Below are 18,532 nucleotides of genomic sequence, written 5' to 3' on the forward strand. Positions count from 1 at the left end.
TTCTCAGATTTTTTGTCCATTTTTTCCGCAGAGAAGTCAAGCTGTCTGTGGTCTCCTATCTCACCAACTCCATTGTAGACCAAATCCTGCAGGAGCTCTACGCCACCCACAAGACATTGGTGAGTACAGCATTGTAAAATATTTGATCAGGCTGCAAGGCCGAACTTAACAGTGCTGTCCGTCTCAGACCAGACAGGTGTCTTGTCATGTTAAGCGCTGGGAGGGGATGTCTGAGGATGGGACAGGCTGGAGGTTCAACAAGCATCGGGACTCTCTGGACATCATGGATGAAGAGCTCGGCACCAGCATAGTAAGGGGAAACCAGGGGGAAATAGGAACTCAGTCAACTACAATAATCTACTCCATCATACTAAACATTGGACTCCAGCACGACTGTACATTTTCTCTGAAAAAAAAAGTATGTCTGCAAGTTGAAGGTTCAAGTGTCAAGGTCAAGGCTGTAGGACTTAAAGGCACTGTCAGTGTTATTTAGCAAAATTTTGCTTATAACTAGTTCTTTTGGAGCATTTCCTCAAGGGTGCATTTTTTAACATACAGTAGGTGTTCAGTGGCTCAGTAAACTTCTACTAACAAGCATTTAAGGACTGTCATGTTGGTTTAAAACTTCTGAGCATCTTTTGGCTTACCGAATGGAAGTTTTTGCACATCTCTGCTGTAGTTTTCAATAGAAACACATGAGCATTAGAAAAGTCATGTGCCTTCTTCATCTCTGAGCTATTTATATTCAGATTTTGCTTTCCATTTTCAATTATCGTCAACGTTTCTACAGAACATTGCTCAAGAGTCTTTCAGTATTTTCCCTCTCTTCCAGGACACAATAGCCATTAAGAAGCGCAGCTCAAGAACAAGACGGATACGTCCTGTCTCCACCAGGCTGAGTGAGTACTGCTATCCATCCTCATCTGCCTCCGCTTTCCCGTCAGGGCGCCCGACCGCATGCTGTGACAGTAATTGCTCCATTAGCAAACTTTTCTGATGAGTCTTTTTTTCCTGTCTTTCCATTTCAGAAGTGACTTCATGTTTGTGTGGTCAGACTCCGGATGGGCATTTGAAGAAATGTCCTTGATTGATGCTAGGGAAATGTGATGATGAAACAGTAACATTAACTCTACTGCCTTATGGAACTCAAGCAATTATTGAGTTAAATGTTTCATGTTAACAAAAGGGGTTGACCATATATGCTGACATCGACTTAAGCAGGCACTTGAGATGGTCAATGAGTTGGTCGGTTGGTCGACAGGCGGTTTGTAATGGGACTTACACTGGTTCCACTGTATTTACATACTGTACATACCATCAAATAGGAATAAATGGATTTATCATGCCCCTCTAATTATGTCATACATATGTCCTCTTGGCCCACAGGCCTCTGTGACGACTCCAGCTCCTCACCACCCCCTTCCATACCACCCTACTCCACACCACTATCCCGTTCCGCATCCTGGGAAGGTCTGTCAGAGCTACCCACACAGGGACTGCCTCTCCATCACGTGACACTAGTCCGTCCGAGGCCTCCGCGGAGGCACAAAGGAGGATACCTACCCGCCGACATGGTAAGGGCCCTTCATTCCGGGAAGCCTTTAACTCTCAAGTATCTACTACCTACTCCTATATTCCTATTTCTGAATGGTCATGCCTGCTGGCAGTGTCAGCTGTCTCAGCTGGGGGTCATCTATACAGATTAGACGGTTATATATGGATTATGTCATTTTACCAGCGATAGTAATCCATTTTTTTGCTTTTTTGTACAGAACATTTAGAAAAGGAAGCCACTGTAAGTGACCTGTCAAAAACAGAATGTATTCATCTTCTGTGTGTGTGCTCAGCATTGCAGTGAAAATGGAGGAATAAGCCCTTTGGATGATGGACTGCCAGATTTCTACACTAAAAGAGTCCTTCCTGATAGGTAATTGCTTCTACACTGTCTCCACATGTGCAACTCACAGTATAGAACCCAATCATGATGTGCAGGAAATTACAGTATGTCCATTTATTTCTGGCCTTTAAAAAGAATTTCAATGCTTGATGGGTAATTTTGAAGTCATTTCAGTTGAAACAGAAGTCATAATTTCTGAATTATTAGTCATTTAATAGAAGAATGTCTGGCAAAGATAAACCGATGTATACCGGACAAGAGCTGTTGCCTAGCAACAGACCGGCAGCTACTGTAGATGTGACATAGTAGATAAACAACCAGCATGATTAAATTCACTGAGGTCTTGGACATGCTAGGTGATTATTCCAGACAGAATCGCATGTGTGACATGCAGCCTCTGACCTTCTCCAGTCAGCTGTCCTCGCTGCACACCACGCACTCCCTGAGGAGGAAGAAGAGGAGGAACATGCTGGCCATCTTTGGCTTCCGCAGAAACCGCAACCAAACGCTGTCCAACCAGGAGTCGGAGTTTGACTATTATGCCGATGGAAGTCACACCGTGGCCACAGCACCCACAGGGTTTGTATACTTACTTACTTAGTTACAGTATATTCATTATTATTTCAACCTTGGACAGTTGTTGGACAATTTTTGTTTTTTTTTTCTTTATGATATACCCACCATACAAATGCTGGCATGTGCACATTTTTTGACCCTTGAACATACTTGCGTTGCTGCTCTCCTGGTACACATTTTGCTGGTTGAGACACCAGCATGCTCTATACCGACCTGCTCTTACCTCTAAACAAACGTCCATAGCATGCACCTCCGAAACCTCAAGCACTGCAAAGGCTGTGACTGGTCGGCTTGTAGAACATTATTTCCTAGTGGTAATGACGAATAAGCTTTGTCTTTTAAGTTATAGGACACTTTCATCGAACCTGCAAAGATTTTTTACAAGGATCTTCTATTCTATGTATATTTTGAAATTGTTAGTTAGTTAGATGAAATGGACATTCCATGGTTGTACTTGAGTAGCTGTGATATGAACTGTAATTGCATCCTGTAAAACAGGATCCAGGGAAGTCATTGTTGATGTGCTGTTTGCAAAATATGGACGCAATTCCTGTTACACAGATAAGACTGAGTCATTACAGGAACTTTGAAAATCCAATAACAATTGTTACCTTCTGTGTCCGCCGCTTTCTCGCTCGTTAAGTAGCATGGAAAGCACCTTGTACGGCTTCTGATTTGCTTCTAACACACACACACCAGCCGAAAGGCAAGAAACTAGGCTGTAGTTATGGAGCCAAACCCGCTGAGGGTGCAGAGCCATCCAAAATTTCCGTCAGGGCTCACTTCCAAATGTGCAGACCTCATTATCTGACACTTTGGAATTGTTTAAGACAAAAATATAACATTATGACAACATTAATAGGTCAGAAAATTGTCAAAGTCGACCCAGCAATTTTCCGAAGTTAGCGTGTAGCATGGCTAAATGAATGCTGGAATGCCAGGACCAGAGTGTAGATTTTGATACTGAGGATTCACTTCTGCCCTGTTGTGTTTGAAAGAAATTGCCACTGTCCAGCAAGTCTTTTATATGCATCATGGCTGAAATGGTCTGATAACAGAATGCCATATCCCTGTGTAGAAGTACAGTGTCACGCTTTGCTAGGTTCTGTGTAAAAGGCAAAAGTGGCTGGCTATCTGGATCTCTTTGTGAAAGAGGCTGCTATTTCTCAGTAGACTCACACTTTTGAACATTCATCTCAATGTTTGTAGTGAAGCACCAAAAATGAGGTCACAACAGATATTCAGCTCTCCAGCCATGGACCTTAATGATCCCTGACAAATATCTCCCTCGTCTTCCAAATGCACCAAGCAGCTGATTTAGTTTGACCACAGTAAAGCAAGCGTGTATGCAGGTGTAGATGACAGCATCCTTAATCTGGTGGTGCAGTTTGACTCACATAAGTCACACAGTTCACTGTGCTCTACAAAACACCTAGTGTCACTTTAGAGAAATCAGGTACACACCTTTAGAGGACTGACAAGCCTGTGTGTTTTAAGATTTGAGCAATTGGTTACAAATCATGGGCGCCATCAAGCGAAAGATCTTTCAGGGGCATGGGTGAGACTTAGCTATTGATTGTCCATAAGTCATTAACTATTTGTGTAATGATTGTAAAACTTTGAGGAAACTTGTATTACATGTACTTGTGTGCAACTGTTGTTGTCACTTGCACACAGGGAGTGCCACAACTGCCATTTGACAAATAGGATGCCTCAAGCTGTAAGTTGGGTTGATGATGTGCTTCTGGGTTTTATCTTCAGGACTGCCACAGAGAATGTTTACACTCTCCTTCAGCCTCCAAGGTCCGCCACCAGGGCTGGGTCGCCCGGAGACGGGGCTGATGGGAAAAATACTCTTGTTTTGAGTCCTCCGCCCGTGCTAGGCATGCCACACCCAGGCATGGGAGGAAGCAAACACCCCTTTTACTCTCCTACTGAGGTACAGTCACAGTATACCCACCTCACGTTTCGACCTTCAACTAAAACATTAACAATCATTGCAATTATTGTTGGTGTGGCTGCCATCTTCTTTTTTCGCCAGAGATCAGAAAAGGATGCTGTGCCAGAACAGTCGACAGAGGTGGACAAGTACTGGGCAGACGACAAGCAGAGGACGAGCGAGGTGCTTCAGGCGGAGAATCTTTGGATGGACAGCAGGCGGACTAATCAACATGTGGAGAAATCGGCAGAGAGACGGCACTCGGATGAGAAACTGCACGAAAGAACTTTCGGAGAAGCGAGAACCATGGACAAGCAGTGGACTGAGGGCAGACAAATGGACAGACAGTGGACCGTGGACAGACATACACAGTGGCAGATCGATAGAAAGATGGAAAAACAGTGGATGGGCGGCAGACAGATAGACCGCTCATGGTCAGAGGGCAAGCAGACGGAGGTACAGCCTGACCCTCAGTGGACGGATAGAAGTGGCTGGAGGACAGACAGACCAGTCCAGGCACTTCATTACACTCAAAGGCCACTGCCCCCGTACCCGTCAGACAGAACACCTTCACCTAAGCAGGAAGTAAACATCAGAGTCGACACACAGGGGGAAAGACGTTTAAGTCCAGATGCTGAAGGATGGAGGAGCAGCGTTGGAGGAGCCTACACCGCACGACCTGCCCCCTGTGGGGCAAAACCCGAACCCCCACCTCAAAGTAGCAAGCCCAACTTGTCCAAAGTGAGGCCGCGACATCGCCTGGAGAGCTCTGACACGCTACCTGGTAGGACATACTTTTGTTTTAATATTAATGTTAAAACTGCACTTTTTAAAAAATGTGCCCATCAACCACAATCCTGACTCGCTCACAACACTGTGGCGAAGCTAGTCGCAAGTCGGCGAGTAGCTAGCTGGTGTGTTCTGTGTGTCAATGCACCAGTAACGTAGTTTGATCGGCGTAACAATGTTAATAATAATGCACGGCACATTATACAGTATGTAAATGTAGAGCTGTTTTGAAGTCTTTTAGGCTTTATAGTCTGAATAAATGGTTCCCATATGTGCAGTAACAAGCAGTCTCTCTTTATCTGATTTTATATCTTTAGAATGGACAGAAAAGAGAAAGATGGATGTGTTTATGTCTTACATAATGATTGTGGATGATGGGCAAAATTCCCACAAGGATGCATTTTTCTTTTAAGGCTTCAAAACATGGCCAAAGTACTGTATCTAGGTCAGAAATGTGAACATACTGCTTAATGTGTCCCTGCAGAGGAGGACGGAGATATAGAGGAGGATCCTGCCAAACTGGACAAGAGGAGAAGAGATCTAGAGAGTCAACCACCCCCCATTCCTGAAAAGGTGCAGGTTAACATTGATATTACAGATTCCATATTCTAACATCTTAAGTAAGTCTCAGAAGTCCCACAATTCCAATAAGAATTGGAAGTTACAGCACTAACATAACTATTTTTAACATTTTAACATTTTATCATGCAGATTTAGCTTAAAAATCTGACTGAGGGATAGTTGGCAGAGGTCCACGCTGCATTTTAAGCAGTGCTTTTTTGTATAAGTTGTGGACATATACTGAGGGGTGGTCTCACCAAGCTTGGGGCGGGTCAGAGTCATGAAAAGCTGCAACCTCAAAAGCACGCTTTTGAGTGCCTCTTCTCTTAAATGTGGTAAAAACAAGTGCGTAAGATGACCAGGAACACATATTGCTGTAAAAACATCATAAAAGTCAATTTTACGTAATAGAGGAACTGTAATCATATTGTTGATGATTAAACCTTGTTCTTATGTTGGGAAAAACAGCCAAAGACAACCTCATATGTGACCTTCCCAAAAGAATCAGCCATGGATAGGAGCTTGCCCCCTCCCCCAGTGCCCCCTCCTGTCAGCCGGCCTCTGCTGGGGCTGCCGGACAGAGCCGCAAGTCAAGGTCAGTGCAGCAGCACCCTGACTCAGCATGCAACATTTAAGCCATTTTTGTATCATTTTGGTAGCTCACTCCAAACAATTTGAATTTCTTTAGAATTTTCTTCAGCTGCTTAAAAGCGCTGAGGGACAGTAGGTGACAATCAGAAAGACAGACGTTTCAATGTTCTCATCTTACTATAAATAGCCTATTTCACACCATGCTTGTCAAAACCAGAGGTGAAAATGACACTCTGCCATGTAACAAAAATAAAAGGACTGTTGTTGCTCTTCATAGCTGAGACTTTTATTTATCTAAACTGTAACAATGGGAGCAGGCAAAACATTCCTGAAATGAGATTTAATAATGCAGTTTGCCAAGAGCCACAGCTGTTAATGCCAATGTTATTTTGTCATCTCACTAAGGTGAAGAAGGACTGAGACCGCAGGCGCCCGTGAAGCCACAACGGAACCGAAAAGCCATGTCATGCGATGCAGGTATCATCGTCTCTTGCAATAAATGACAGATTCAAGCTGAAGTATATCTAATGTTATGTCCTGCAAGTGTACACGTCAAGCTGTGTGTATATCTAACCTTGCTATAACGTTGCATCATGCCTCCTGTCCTTCATGTCTCAACTCAGGCACTGACAGGGAAAGCCCCAATAACATTGAGAAGCCCCCAAATCGCAAACCCCCTGAGAAAAAACCTAGACTTCCCCAAAACAGAAATAAGTCACTGGACTTGTCTGGTATATGTTTGTTTTTAAACATATATATATATGTGTGTGTGTGTGTGCGCCAGTCTGTGCATGTGTGTTTGTTTAAGTGTAGTAGTGCCTGATGTTTGTTCTGGAAATATGCTGCCCCCGACTGGTTTGGCATTAACTTGTAATGTCCAACAGTCATTGTTGCTGTCCAGTGACAGCCAGCCTCTAAATTACAACATTTAATAATAACACTAGAAATTGGACATGTACAGGTTGCTAAGGCTGGTGGATGCTAACCCTTCATGATACATGAATTGTTTTTAAAAACTACATCAGGAGGTTGCCTACAGCCGCAGCTGTTTATTCAATTTGCTTTTGTAGATACAGGCTAGTCTAGTTGTTGGACAGCAATAATATGTTAAACTAAATGGTTGAATGAACTAAATGACTTGATGCTATATGTAAAGTAAACATTTGTCTGAAGTTGATGTTGTCTTCTACAGACTGCTTCAACACAGGACCGGGTCACAGTGAGCTGGTGTGATGATGACCTTTCAGCATTTCCTTCAAAGCGTCAATCACACACGCCCATACACTCTATTTGTGCCGCCTGCCTCGTTTTAACAGTGTTTGCTTCAGAGGACCCATCATCATTATCACGCATCCCTCGTCTTTTGGGAGCGCTCCACTTGTGGCTTGTAAAGAGTCTTTTTTTATTTTATTATGATTATTAGAATGTGATTTCTACAACTTGAGTGCATTTTGAGCTGCTTGACACAGCCAGCTGATTGCCTTGGTCCACACTTGAACATGAGTTGCTTCTTATCAGATAAAACTTGAGGATTTATATTAGAAAGTTAATAATATATTTTATAGAAAAAACAATATTGTCTATGAGCACCCCTCTCAAACACACACTGTATGAATAAAACTCAAATGGATGAACATTTTTTTTTCTTAGTTTTTCTTACAGTTTTTGCTTATTATGCTGTAAAAAAATGAACCTACTTCATCTCGAAGATGTTCAACAGAGCTGTGGTCATGTTCTGTCACACCAAAGTCACCCAAACATGCCTTAAATTGTGTGACGGTTTCAAGTTCACCATTATTTAACCCAGAAAAATAAAGTTAAGGTGATGAATCTACATCACGTGAAATACAGTGGTATGAAAAGGTTTGGGCACCCCTGATCATTCCCGACCATAATTACAGATCACTGGTTTGAATTCTGTCGGGAACTAACTCGTCAACACATCAAGGAAGTGAAGACTGCATCAATTCATAAACGTGTGCTGGAAGAAAAAATTGTTGGGTTGGAAGAGAAAAAGTGGATGCATTAAAAAAGCAAAATGACAAAAAGTATAGCATTATGTCGCAACTCATGAGTAGGATTGGAGTTTTTTGTTAAAATCCCATCTTTTATGTTGTTCACATTACCAAAACCAATGTCAATGTCAGTGCAAAGTGTCATGCACAAAAGCACGACTTCACATGCTTCTGCCATATGTTTATGGAAGTTTGCCTCAATTTATGCTCTCCTCGGCTTGTTAGTGGCAACTTTAAGGATTTTGTGCTAATGTTTTCTTAACCAAATGATTAAAATAAAGACAATTAAGACTACACACACATGAATCTTGAGTCAGGATTGTCGTGTTCACAATGCCATGAAGAAATCAAATTCAGGTCATATAAGCAAAACAATTCATCTGCATATAATGGGGAACCCAGTCACAATCATATTGTTCATACATGTTTTCTGTTCCAAATCTTCAATCCTACTCATCAGTTGCAATACAATGCGATACTTTTTGTCATTTTGCTTTTTTTAAAACATCAACTTTGTCTTCCAACCCAACCATTTTTTCTAACAGCACATCCATTTATGAATTGATGCAGTCTTCACTTCCTTGATGTGTTTTGTTAAGTACTGCATGCCATTGTGCTGTTTATTATTGATTATGTGATGTGCTCTAGTGTAACTAGTGCGCATGTTCAAGCTGAATTAAACCATTACCAGTGCTTTTCCTTCACGTTACACAAACACCTCCACCAACAGTATTTACCTGCAGAGTCATTCCTGACTCCCATTAGCACGCCTAAAACACTACAGCTGTAAATGGCAGCTTCAAAGTAGCAAATTGCCACATTATCTACCTCTAATTAGTCCACTATCATTTTTAAAAGGTGGTAAACATCCATTGGAGGCGTTAATGACTTACAAGCGGCTGCTTTGATTTTCACCCTCACAGGTGGATGCTAAATATACTCAGGAGAAATGCCCCTCATGTGTTGGCATGGCAACCGTATTTCTATCCACAAGCCAAATAATGTAAAAAAAAAAAGAAAAGAAAAGAAAAAACAGCAGGGGGCGTCTAATCCTTACAAATAGAGGCAGCTGGTGGCCACACACACACACTGTTAGAGTAGAACAGCAGCCTTACGCGTTGTCATTAGCAACCGTGCCCTGACCTTTTCTCCATTTCTGCTGTAATGAGTCAGAAACAAGTTGGATGCAGTTCCAGTGCAGTTTGGCAAAGAAAAAGAGATCAAAGCCAGACACACACACACACACACACACACACACAAAGTTTAAATGCAAAATAGGATTTTTAGATGGACACGTTACTGTAGTTCCTCAAACAGTGGCCTCCTCCAATAATATCGCAATAGTTTGCCAACAATACTATTAATATTATAATACTGCGACATCAATAAACAGTATATTGGGGGTAAATCTGATGATACATCATAATACCAGAAGGGAAGACAAAAGAATTAGATGTCAAAAATGTAACTACTATGTTAAAAATAAAAAATAAAACACCAATTAAATAATTCAGGGTACACATGCAAGTGTTCAAACCTTATTGTAAATTGCATTTATTTTGTACAAATAGATGCAGAATTTAAAAACAAAAAATTGTAATAGTGTATGAGATGTGTAAACCTTGCAAGTGAAAAGAATTTACAATGACTTGAATAATTGTACTAAAAACTAAAACTAAAATATAATAAGCAGTATTGATATTTGGTATGGGGCCGCACTGTGGGTGAGCGGTGAGCATAGACTACAGACCTGGGTAGGCCAGGAAGAACTGTCCAAATTGTCCATAGGTATGAATGTGAGTGGAAACGGTTGTTTGTCTATATGTGCCCTGTGATTGGCTGGCGACCAGTCCAGGGTGTACCCTGCCTCTCACCCAAAGGCAGGTGGGATAGGTTCCAGCATAAGCCCGCCAACCTGGTAAGGATAAGCGGCTGGAATCGAACCCTTGTCCTCCTAGCTGTGAGGTCTGCGTGCCACTAACCGCTGTGCCGCCATCAAACCACTTTCTACTTAAATAACCATTTTTAAAAATACTATATAAAGCAGTTAAAAGAAATCTGCATGTGAGCAAACGCCAAATAACTCAAGGGAATTAAAAAAGACAAACTACACATCAGCGTGGTCTCACAGCCATGCAAGAAGTGCAAATACATTTGAGAGAAGAATTGCTATCGGTATCTGTAATGATTTCCTAGGCAATATTGGTAAGAAAGCTGATATTGACCATCTCTACTATAAGGTCTAAACAAATCAGTCAATCAACTTAAGCAGCGTGTTTAACTCTATCCGCACACAGCAATTTGTACAGATGAAGACCTCTTCTGAAATAAATGCCAGAATAAAATGAGAATATACAATGTTTTGTACCCATGTGTTTGTACTGTATTGATCAGTATAGTCCAATTTAACAGCCTTTCTCTTCAAAGCAACACAAATGTGGATATATATGGTGAGCTTACAGTTTGTGTTCTATTGGCCCTGTAACAAGTTTAAAAACAATGTAGTGAAAATTTAAAAACACAAAGACCATGTGTGAACTTTTAAACACTCGCTTTGGATCGGTGTCATGTCATACTTTTTTTTAAAGATGTCCCTCATTCATCAATTGAGTTGTCTTTCTGCGGGTTATGCGAAGGCCACCACCACCACTATCATCATCATCCTCATCATCGCACAGGAGGCGCCTAAACACATCCTCCCTTTTCCTCATCATTCTTTAGGCCGTTACCAGGCAACATGATCGCATGAGGGCGCAGGGAAAACAGGATCTGGCTGGATGCAGAACATGTGTGGGTAGAGAATGGAAGGAAGAAAAAATAAATGGATGTGAGCTTTTAGATTTCTTTTTTTTTTAACCATGCTTGCCATTTGCACAACCCCCGTACCACCCCACACACAAATTCAGGGAGATTGCCTTTGCGCACGACCTGATGTAATGCTGATTACATATACCAAATATCAAACATCCTGTTGTGGAATTGCAGTTATCCGACCACGAGGGGGTGCCCGTGTCTGTGTAAACACAGGAGAAAAATCGTGCCACGGTGGCGGCATGACTCAAGAAAACAGACTGTGATAAGATGCAGACTAATTTAATGTGGTTACCGCCATTTGTCTACGAAAGGTCATACGTGGGCTGCTCTGTCAGGTCGTCATGGGAACCGTCTTCCGTAATGGAAGACAGGGGCCCGCCTTGACCGATATGGATACAGGATGATGTCATTACATTTCATATACAGTAGATGGATGCAGTACCTCACAAAAGTAAAGTTACAGGTAAGTGAGTTCACTGCACAGTGATGACGAAACAGTGTCTAAATACAGTATTTGGAGTACCTCTGCAGCCAGTCTGCGGCCAGTCTACAGGTAAGTTAATTGATTGAACCCTTCAAAGCAACTGCAATCTCAGAAACTTGGAACAGGAACAATAAGACTGGACGGAACGTTAAAGTATTGCTGGATCTACAAACCTTAACTCTACTGCGACACATGATTATACAGTCCATCATGATCATGCGTTTATGTTACTTTGGATTTGGTAAATAATGCATGTTGAATACATGAAGCAAAGAAATGTATGACCAATTGTTGTGAAACGGAGATGACTAAAGGATTAAATAGGCGCTGCTTCTTCCTACTCCTTTTTGGACTTACGGAATTGTGATAAATGATACCACACCATTGTGAGTGTACTGCTTGTCACACAGAACAATGACTTACACCCGTGGTTCCCAAAGTGGGGTAGAAAAGGTGGCATAGAAAATAACTGAATGAATGGATACGTCATTTAACCATTTTTATGCATAAAAATGATTCATTTAGGCACATACAATTTGCTTTGATCTGCATTTTTCTACTAATAATAGGCTGTATTTTTTTTTAACTGCGAGAGTGTGAGGCCACAATGTTCAAACCGCAATGTAGCGAGGGATGACTGTATATCCAATGTTACTTTCTATATAGTGCTGTTGTCCCTGGAGAAGTTATGATAAAAAATGATTCTGAAATGTGAGGCTTGTGCTCACATTTGTCAGATATGTTTCAAATCTGTGTGAGGATGAGGGAGAGGAGCAGGAAGGGGGACCTGAAGAGGAGGAGGGTGCAACAGGGGGAATGAATTAACAGATTTAGTGTCATCTCTCAGTCTGGGAGAGGAGCCAAAGTATCGACCACCTTAATCCCCTCATCATCCCTCTCTTCCTCCTCCTCATCCGCCTCTACAGTTTGGGTCTGTCTGCCGCCACCCCCTGATTTTCCACCTCTGTTCATCTGTGTGTTTTTTCCTTACCTTCAGATTAAAGACATTTGTTTGTACGTGTCAGCGTCTACGCTCTAAGCCTATACCAGACTCAACATGGCTGCAGATGCCCTTTTTGACACTGGTGACTGATCATGGTTTTATTGGTTTCGGACATGCTTAACATATTACATTAAAATACAACAACGTGTCTGAAAAGGTGTAGGAAGAAGCAGAACCCTTTTCACCCATGTGTAAGCAATTACGAATAGTTTGTTCACTTCCTGTGTTCAACACCATTTTCTAATAGGGAGGGAAAAAAAATAAAGAATGTGTTATGCAGTGATGAAAGAAAAGGGATGGAAAAATAGACAAACATAATGAATACAGGAATAAAAGAATGAGATAAACATTGTATAATATAAGATATACACTAATAATGACATATTCATATAATGATAAATGAATAGAATACATTCCGTGATATTGTTGCATCCATGCAGCTGAAATGAAAAGCTGATAATTTCACGTCAGATTAAATCTTGCTGTTGTCATCCACAAACAAATTCATATTGCAGTTGTTTTTAAGAAGCGACACTCACATAAATATAACTTTAGAGAACTTTATAAATGTCCCTCTTACTTTTTTATTGACTGACTCACAGGAGGTCCGACATGCACCAAGATGTCAGCGTGTGAACAGAAGCGGTTCGATGGCAATAAGTGGGGGCATTGATCCGAGGCCCGGCTCGATGGTCAAAGGCTCTGGGAGGGGGCAGGAGTGAGGTAATAGCCGGGGGCTCCTCACAGCTTATGTCTTCATTACAGACAGTTTATGAAGACACGGGTATCTGTTAATCTGACACTAGTTTCAGGGGGAGAATCAGCGTTAATCCCATGACTAGCCTGATAAGTCCACTCACAATAAGACCCCACATGTGGACACCAACGCACACAAACATAAACAAGTGGTGTGTTTGTGTCCGGTGCCATCAAGGGTGAAAAGACAATAAAAAACATGTTATTGACCGGGACATTAAGTGTTGGATATGTTAATACAAATTTACACAAGGACCTTGACAAAACACGCCAAGATACTGCAACAACTACATGTTATCTCACCACTACCTGTTAATGCAAGATCCCAGCATGTATGTGAAATGATGCAACATTGTTAGTTTTTATTTTGATTTTTTTTACAAGGATTCGTTATCAAAATAGGTGTATCCCAATGACAGCATTGTAAGATAGCTGAAATTAACTTGTTTTCTAGTGTTGTAAAGAAACAAAACAATGAATAAAATTTTAATTTTTGGAAAAGTAGGTTGGTGGAAAAGTTAATGGAAAAATTTTGTAGAGTTATTCAATTTTATTATTTTATTTTTATTTCATTATTATTATTTTAAAATTAAAAATTCTAATATTCAGTATTAGGTTATTAAAGCAATGTAATGGACACTCATACCTGTCTTGTAGTCTTTGGCCACTTTATTATGTCAATTTCCAAATAAACATTACTCAATCAAATAAATAGAAATTCCCTCGAACTTTAACCAGCGGCAGAATAATGTTTTTTGTTGTAATTTTTTTAACGTGACTGTAAATGACATTTATGGCGCCCCTATATGCTGTGATGTGCTATGGAAGACATGCTAGTGTACATACTTTATAATACAGGTATCCTCAAAATTTTACAATGATTAGACACATGATTAATGACTTATGGACAATCAGCTGCTCAGTCGTGTCCTTGCTCTCGAAAAGTTGTTTTGTTTGATGGCGGCCATTGTTTTTCATCCGATTTTGTTCAAATTTTACACACACGCTAGTCAGTCCCCTAAAGATGTGTACCAAATTTCAAGGTGATTCAGCAAAATACCCTAAAGGTACAGAGGGTGTATTTGTAGAGAGATTTCAGGTCCAAATTTGGGGTTTAACAACGTCACCATTTGGTGTATTTGTCACAAAAAAATGTTACGTGTCACAATAATGACACATTTTGTGAAGCGTTTCAGAAGGAGAAGCATTAGCTCACACATTTACTGACATCAGCTATTAGCTATATTTTTGCCTTTTTGCAACTCTGCTTTGGTCCTTGAGGATGTGAGCCGCAAATACAAGTTGTCCCTTTAAAAATGGCTATCCCCCCGTCATTGACCCCTCTGTCACCTTGTTAAAAGCTTTGATAGCCTTCATCCTTTATCCGCTGAGTGGCTCTAAAGGTCAAGCGGGGTCATGAAACAGGAGCTTCCACAGTGGACAGGATCTGTGTCCTTATAAGAAACGTTGTCCTCAATACAAGTAACTATAATGAGGGAGCGACAGTTCTATGAGGATAGACCCCGGTGGTGGTGACCATTGGGGCAAAGTGGAGAGGTGGTGGTCCGCAGGGTCTCAACTAACTCGGCCTGATCCCACAGATACATGTCCTAATCCGGGCTAACGCGACTACAAGCATCAAGCTTACACGTCTCACCTCACAAGGGGCCGCCTCCCACCCTCGCACTGACGAGCTGTCTCCTTCACTCTCTACACACATGTGGCACACACACGCATGTAGAAGCTTTAGTGGTAAGAAAACTAAAGGGAGTTTGGTTCAAGTGTCCAATAATTTCTTGCATGTAGTAATTGCAATATGGTACCGGATAAGTCATGATAATCGCACAAGAATGTAAAATTCTGTTATGAATCTAGTCTAGGCATGGGTCGGTTATCGTTTTCAAGGTATACCACAGTATAAAAAAAGTCACACTTTCCATACCACAAAATTTCTGCGGTATGAAAAAAAAATGGAGGTCCAGCCCTGCCACTACGCAGAAATGCTTTGTCACACACTGTGCTATTCTTCACAACCGGAACTGGGCTTTACTCTGCTGAAACCACAGGTGTGTGTTGTGTTGCCAAAAGTCGGATATAGATAGCACCGGCAGCACGGCTACACTGTGGTCCCCTTTGTCGGTTGACATGTTACTCATGTGATTTGGAACAAGACAGTGGAGGATAAGTGGTATAAACTGTTTAGTCTCCACTGAACAACATCTCAGTGGCAAATAATCACATTCCCAAGGTTATCATTCCATCAGAATCTCATTCCGGCCCATGTCTACTCTAGTGATAACCATTCATTCATTTATTGCTGGCGGCCTACTAACAATAAATTTGGACCGTCACATAGATTAGATTTCTTTTCTTTTTTTTTTAAGATACCCATTTGCCCTCACATGGAACTGTTTGTGTCGTTACAACTCAGTAACGCAACTGTTCCTCAATGTAGTGAGATATTACTACATTGTAATTGATGACATTTACAATCACCAAAATTAATACATGTGTCACACTGTCAGAGTTACCAATCCTAACATTTATAGAACCAAGATTTTTGGATTCAGAGATTGCTGTACACTAATGAAGCCTTCACAACCAGGAAATGGTTGCTAAACGTTTTTCAATATTTGTTGATATATAAAAATGTTAAATGACATGCATTCAATTGTACTTGTCAAAGGTCTTAAGGGCTTTGGATTCTGCTAAAGTGATACAAGCTACTGCAACACAGCGTGCTAAGCTGAGGCATGAAAAGCCTACATTTATTTAACAAAATAGTTTAGGATGGACTTATAGACTAACTGTGTTTGCAAATGCAGGAGGATTGATGGTGTGTTGGACATGGACTATGAGGTAAGTTCCTCTGTGTGCCTCAGACTCTTTGTCCCTCACCCTCGCTGGAGGCCGTGTTGGTATTGCTGCTAAGCTTTCCTCCGGAAACTCAAACGATTGTGAGATAAAGAGGTTAAAAGACAGGACAAGGGGGGAGAAACTAAAAAAGGCAGTCAAAACTGGTGCAAGTGTTAAAAGAAATAAATATAGTGTTGTCTTTTGAAAGGCTAACACTTGCGTTTAATTGCTTGCTTGGTAAATCTTAAGTGAATTCCAAGGAAATTCACAAAAACAGGAGCTTCATTTTTTCACGAGTCAGCATGTCAGTGTGTTTGCTGTACAAATCAGATTTATAAAAGGCACTGTTTACTCACTGACTCCTTAACGAGACACCATGAAGACACACAAGAGATTAACAAGTTTAGCTTTTAAGGAGTGCTGAGAAATGCTTGTTATGCATTTTTCTGCCTTGCCGACTTAGATGGCTCGAGGAAAAAAAAAAAACAACACAGAATTAATTGACAGATTTTGAGACTAACCGCAAGAGGCAGGACCGTGTGGGCAAAATAGGGGGGAGGGCTAATTTGAGAGAACGAAAACAAACCGCTTTGCGGAGATCCCCAAAATCTACCCTATGACGCCTCAACTATGTTTTACAGGCAAGGAAAGATGCAACCATAGATAAAGACAAACTTGCTCTATGACCAAAAAAATATATATATTACGATTTCATTATTAAATGAAAATGTATTCTTTATGCTACTTGAGAGTAGTATTACTAACTGTATGTTATATTTTTATTCTGTTATTAATATTTTATAAAATGATAGTAACATAGACTGTAGAGCCATCGGAGACACCGGGTATCGTGAAGCAAAAAACAAATTGCATAAAAAACATATACAAATCCATTAAATGAACCATTAGTGACAGATAGTGACACATCCTCATTTTCTACTGAGTTAAGGAGTTGTTATGCTGTAATGTTGTGTCCACAAGAAAAAATAAGACATGTCACTTAATAATGAACAACCAACTGGTCTCTTTTTTACTTTTTTTTTTTTAATTCATATTGTGCATAGGAACTAATGTATTTTCCTGGGTTTGACGGACTGCATCAGTGTTTCCCAGCCAGGGGTATGTGTACCACCAGGGCAGTGCCTCTCAAATAGTAGAGTGGGTTCCCGTGGGGAAAGGGGCTCCAGACTGCAACTAATTGGTCACATTTTGAGACAACTATATGAGACATTTCGAGTACATTTTTCATCTACAAGAGACTCTTATTACCGTAATGAAAAATAGTCTGTAAAATGTGTATTCAATTGACTACATCTTGCAACAGTCTAAGCCTTATTGCATTGTGTCCTTAAATCGCATTCGATCAACATTTTCCATGTTTATACATTTTACCTGGCTCTCATTGTGTCGCTTTGGTGGCATGTTTTTGGAAACTGGAGTACCCAGAGAAAATTGGATTGGACCTCAGATCTTCCCAATCTCCTGACTGTGTGGCCAACATGCTAACGTGCTAACATGTAACATGCTCGTCCACCGTGCAGCCCGGGAATGTCCAAACATATATTTTTTAATTGTCACTTAACAACCTTGCTCCCTCTGCTATGTGACTAAAGAATATTTGATTAAACTGTAAGTATTTTTATAAATCTTCAATCCAGAAATGATACCTGTATTTGATGCCAAACAAGCACAAAACAGCAGAAATAAAATTAGCAAAGTGTTTGAGTAGAGATGTGCTTTGTAAGTAAAGCACAATGTAAATGTTGGCAGTCACATAATATGCAAACAGCTCATCTCTCCTTTCCTTTTGTCAAAGTAGCTTTAATAGTGCTAGAAGTTAGATGGATACACCTGCCCTATCATAAACCTGGATACTCGGTTTACACTCTTTTATACTTCACTGTTTAAGCAGGACAGATTTCTATAAGAAATATATTGCAATTGTAAATTAGCAACCTTACCAGTTAATCTGCCCATATTTTCTGTTTCTGACAAACTTGTGCTCCAAACTTCAGTCCAGTAGCTCACAGTAATGAGAAACTGAAGTAATTTGCCAACCCACAGTAACTCCAAATGAGGATGAAAGGAGGCAAAGAAAAAAAACGGGCCGATGTGTTTAGAAAGAAGGCTCTATTAGTAGTAATAGTATTTATCAGACTACAGTGAAAATGAGAGGAAATATGAAATATAACATTTACTTTGAAGTCAATTTCGGTGTGCGCCCCTATTTTTTCTGCTTGTATTCCTGATA

General features: G+C 40.7%; 1 protein-coding gene across 2 annotated transcripts in view; it reads left to right on the forward strand.

Annotated features, from left to right (window-relative positions):
* Window positions 1-7,987, forward strand: part of LOC131129115 (capping protein, Arp2/3 and myosin-I linker protein 3-like) — a 28,505-nt gene extending 20,518 nt beyond the window's left edge. The window contains exons 28-40 of one of the 2 annotated variants that reach the window (XM_058072279.2): window positions 32-119; window positions 188-310; window positions 833-899; window positions 1,387-1,574; window positions 1,848-1,927; window positions 2,309-2,476; window positions 4,235-4,412; window positions 4,515-5,196; window positions 5,686-5,774; window positions 6,231-6,357; window positions 6,759-6,830; window positions 6,977-7,084; window positions 7,546-7,987. In XM_058072279.2, coding sequence (XP_057928262.2) covers window positions 32-119; window positions 188-310; window positions 833-899; window positions 1,387-1,574; window positions 1,848-1,927; window positions 2,309-2,476; window positions 4,235-4,412; window positions 4,515-5,196; window positions 5,686-5,774; window positions 6,231-6,357; window positions 6,759-6,830; window positions 6,977-7,084; window positions 7,546-7,586 — 2,011 coding nt within the window. In that variant the 3' untranslated portion in view covers window positions 7,587-7,987. The remainder of the gene's footprint in view (window positions 1-31; window positions 120-187; window positions 311-832; window positions 900-1,386; window positions 1,575-1,847; window positions 1,928-2,308; window positions 2,477-4,234; window positions 4,413-4,514; window positions 5,197-5,685; window positions 5,775-6,230; window positions 6,358-6,758; window positions 6,831-6,976; window positions 7,085-7,545) is intronic. The other variant, XM_058072280.2, reaches the window with a different exon arrangement.
* Window positions 7,988-18,532: the final 10,545 nt, after the last annotated feature.

Source organism: Doryrhamphus excisus, linkage group LG4, assembly GCF_037039965.1.
Source record: "Doryrhamphus excisus strain RoL-2023G ecotype Guam linkage group LG4, RoL_Dexc_Guam_v1.1, whole genome shotgun sequence".
Taxonomy (NCBI): Eukaryota; Metazoa; Chordata; class Actinopteri; order Syngnathiformes; family Syngnathidae; genus Doryrhamphus; species Doryrhamphus excisus.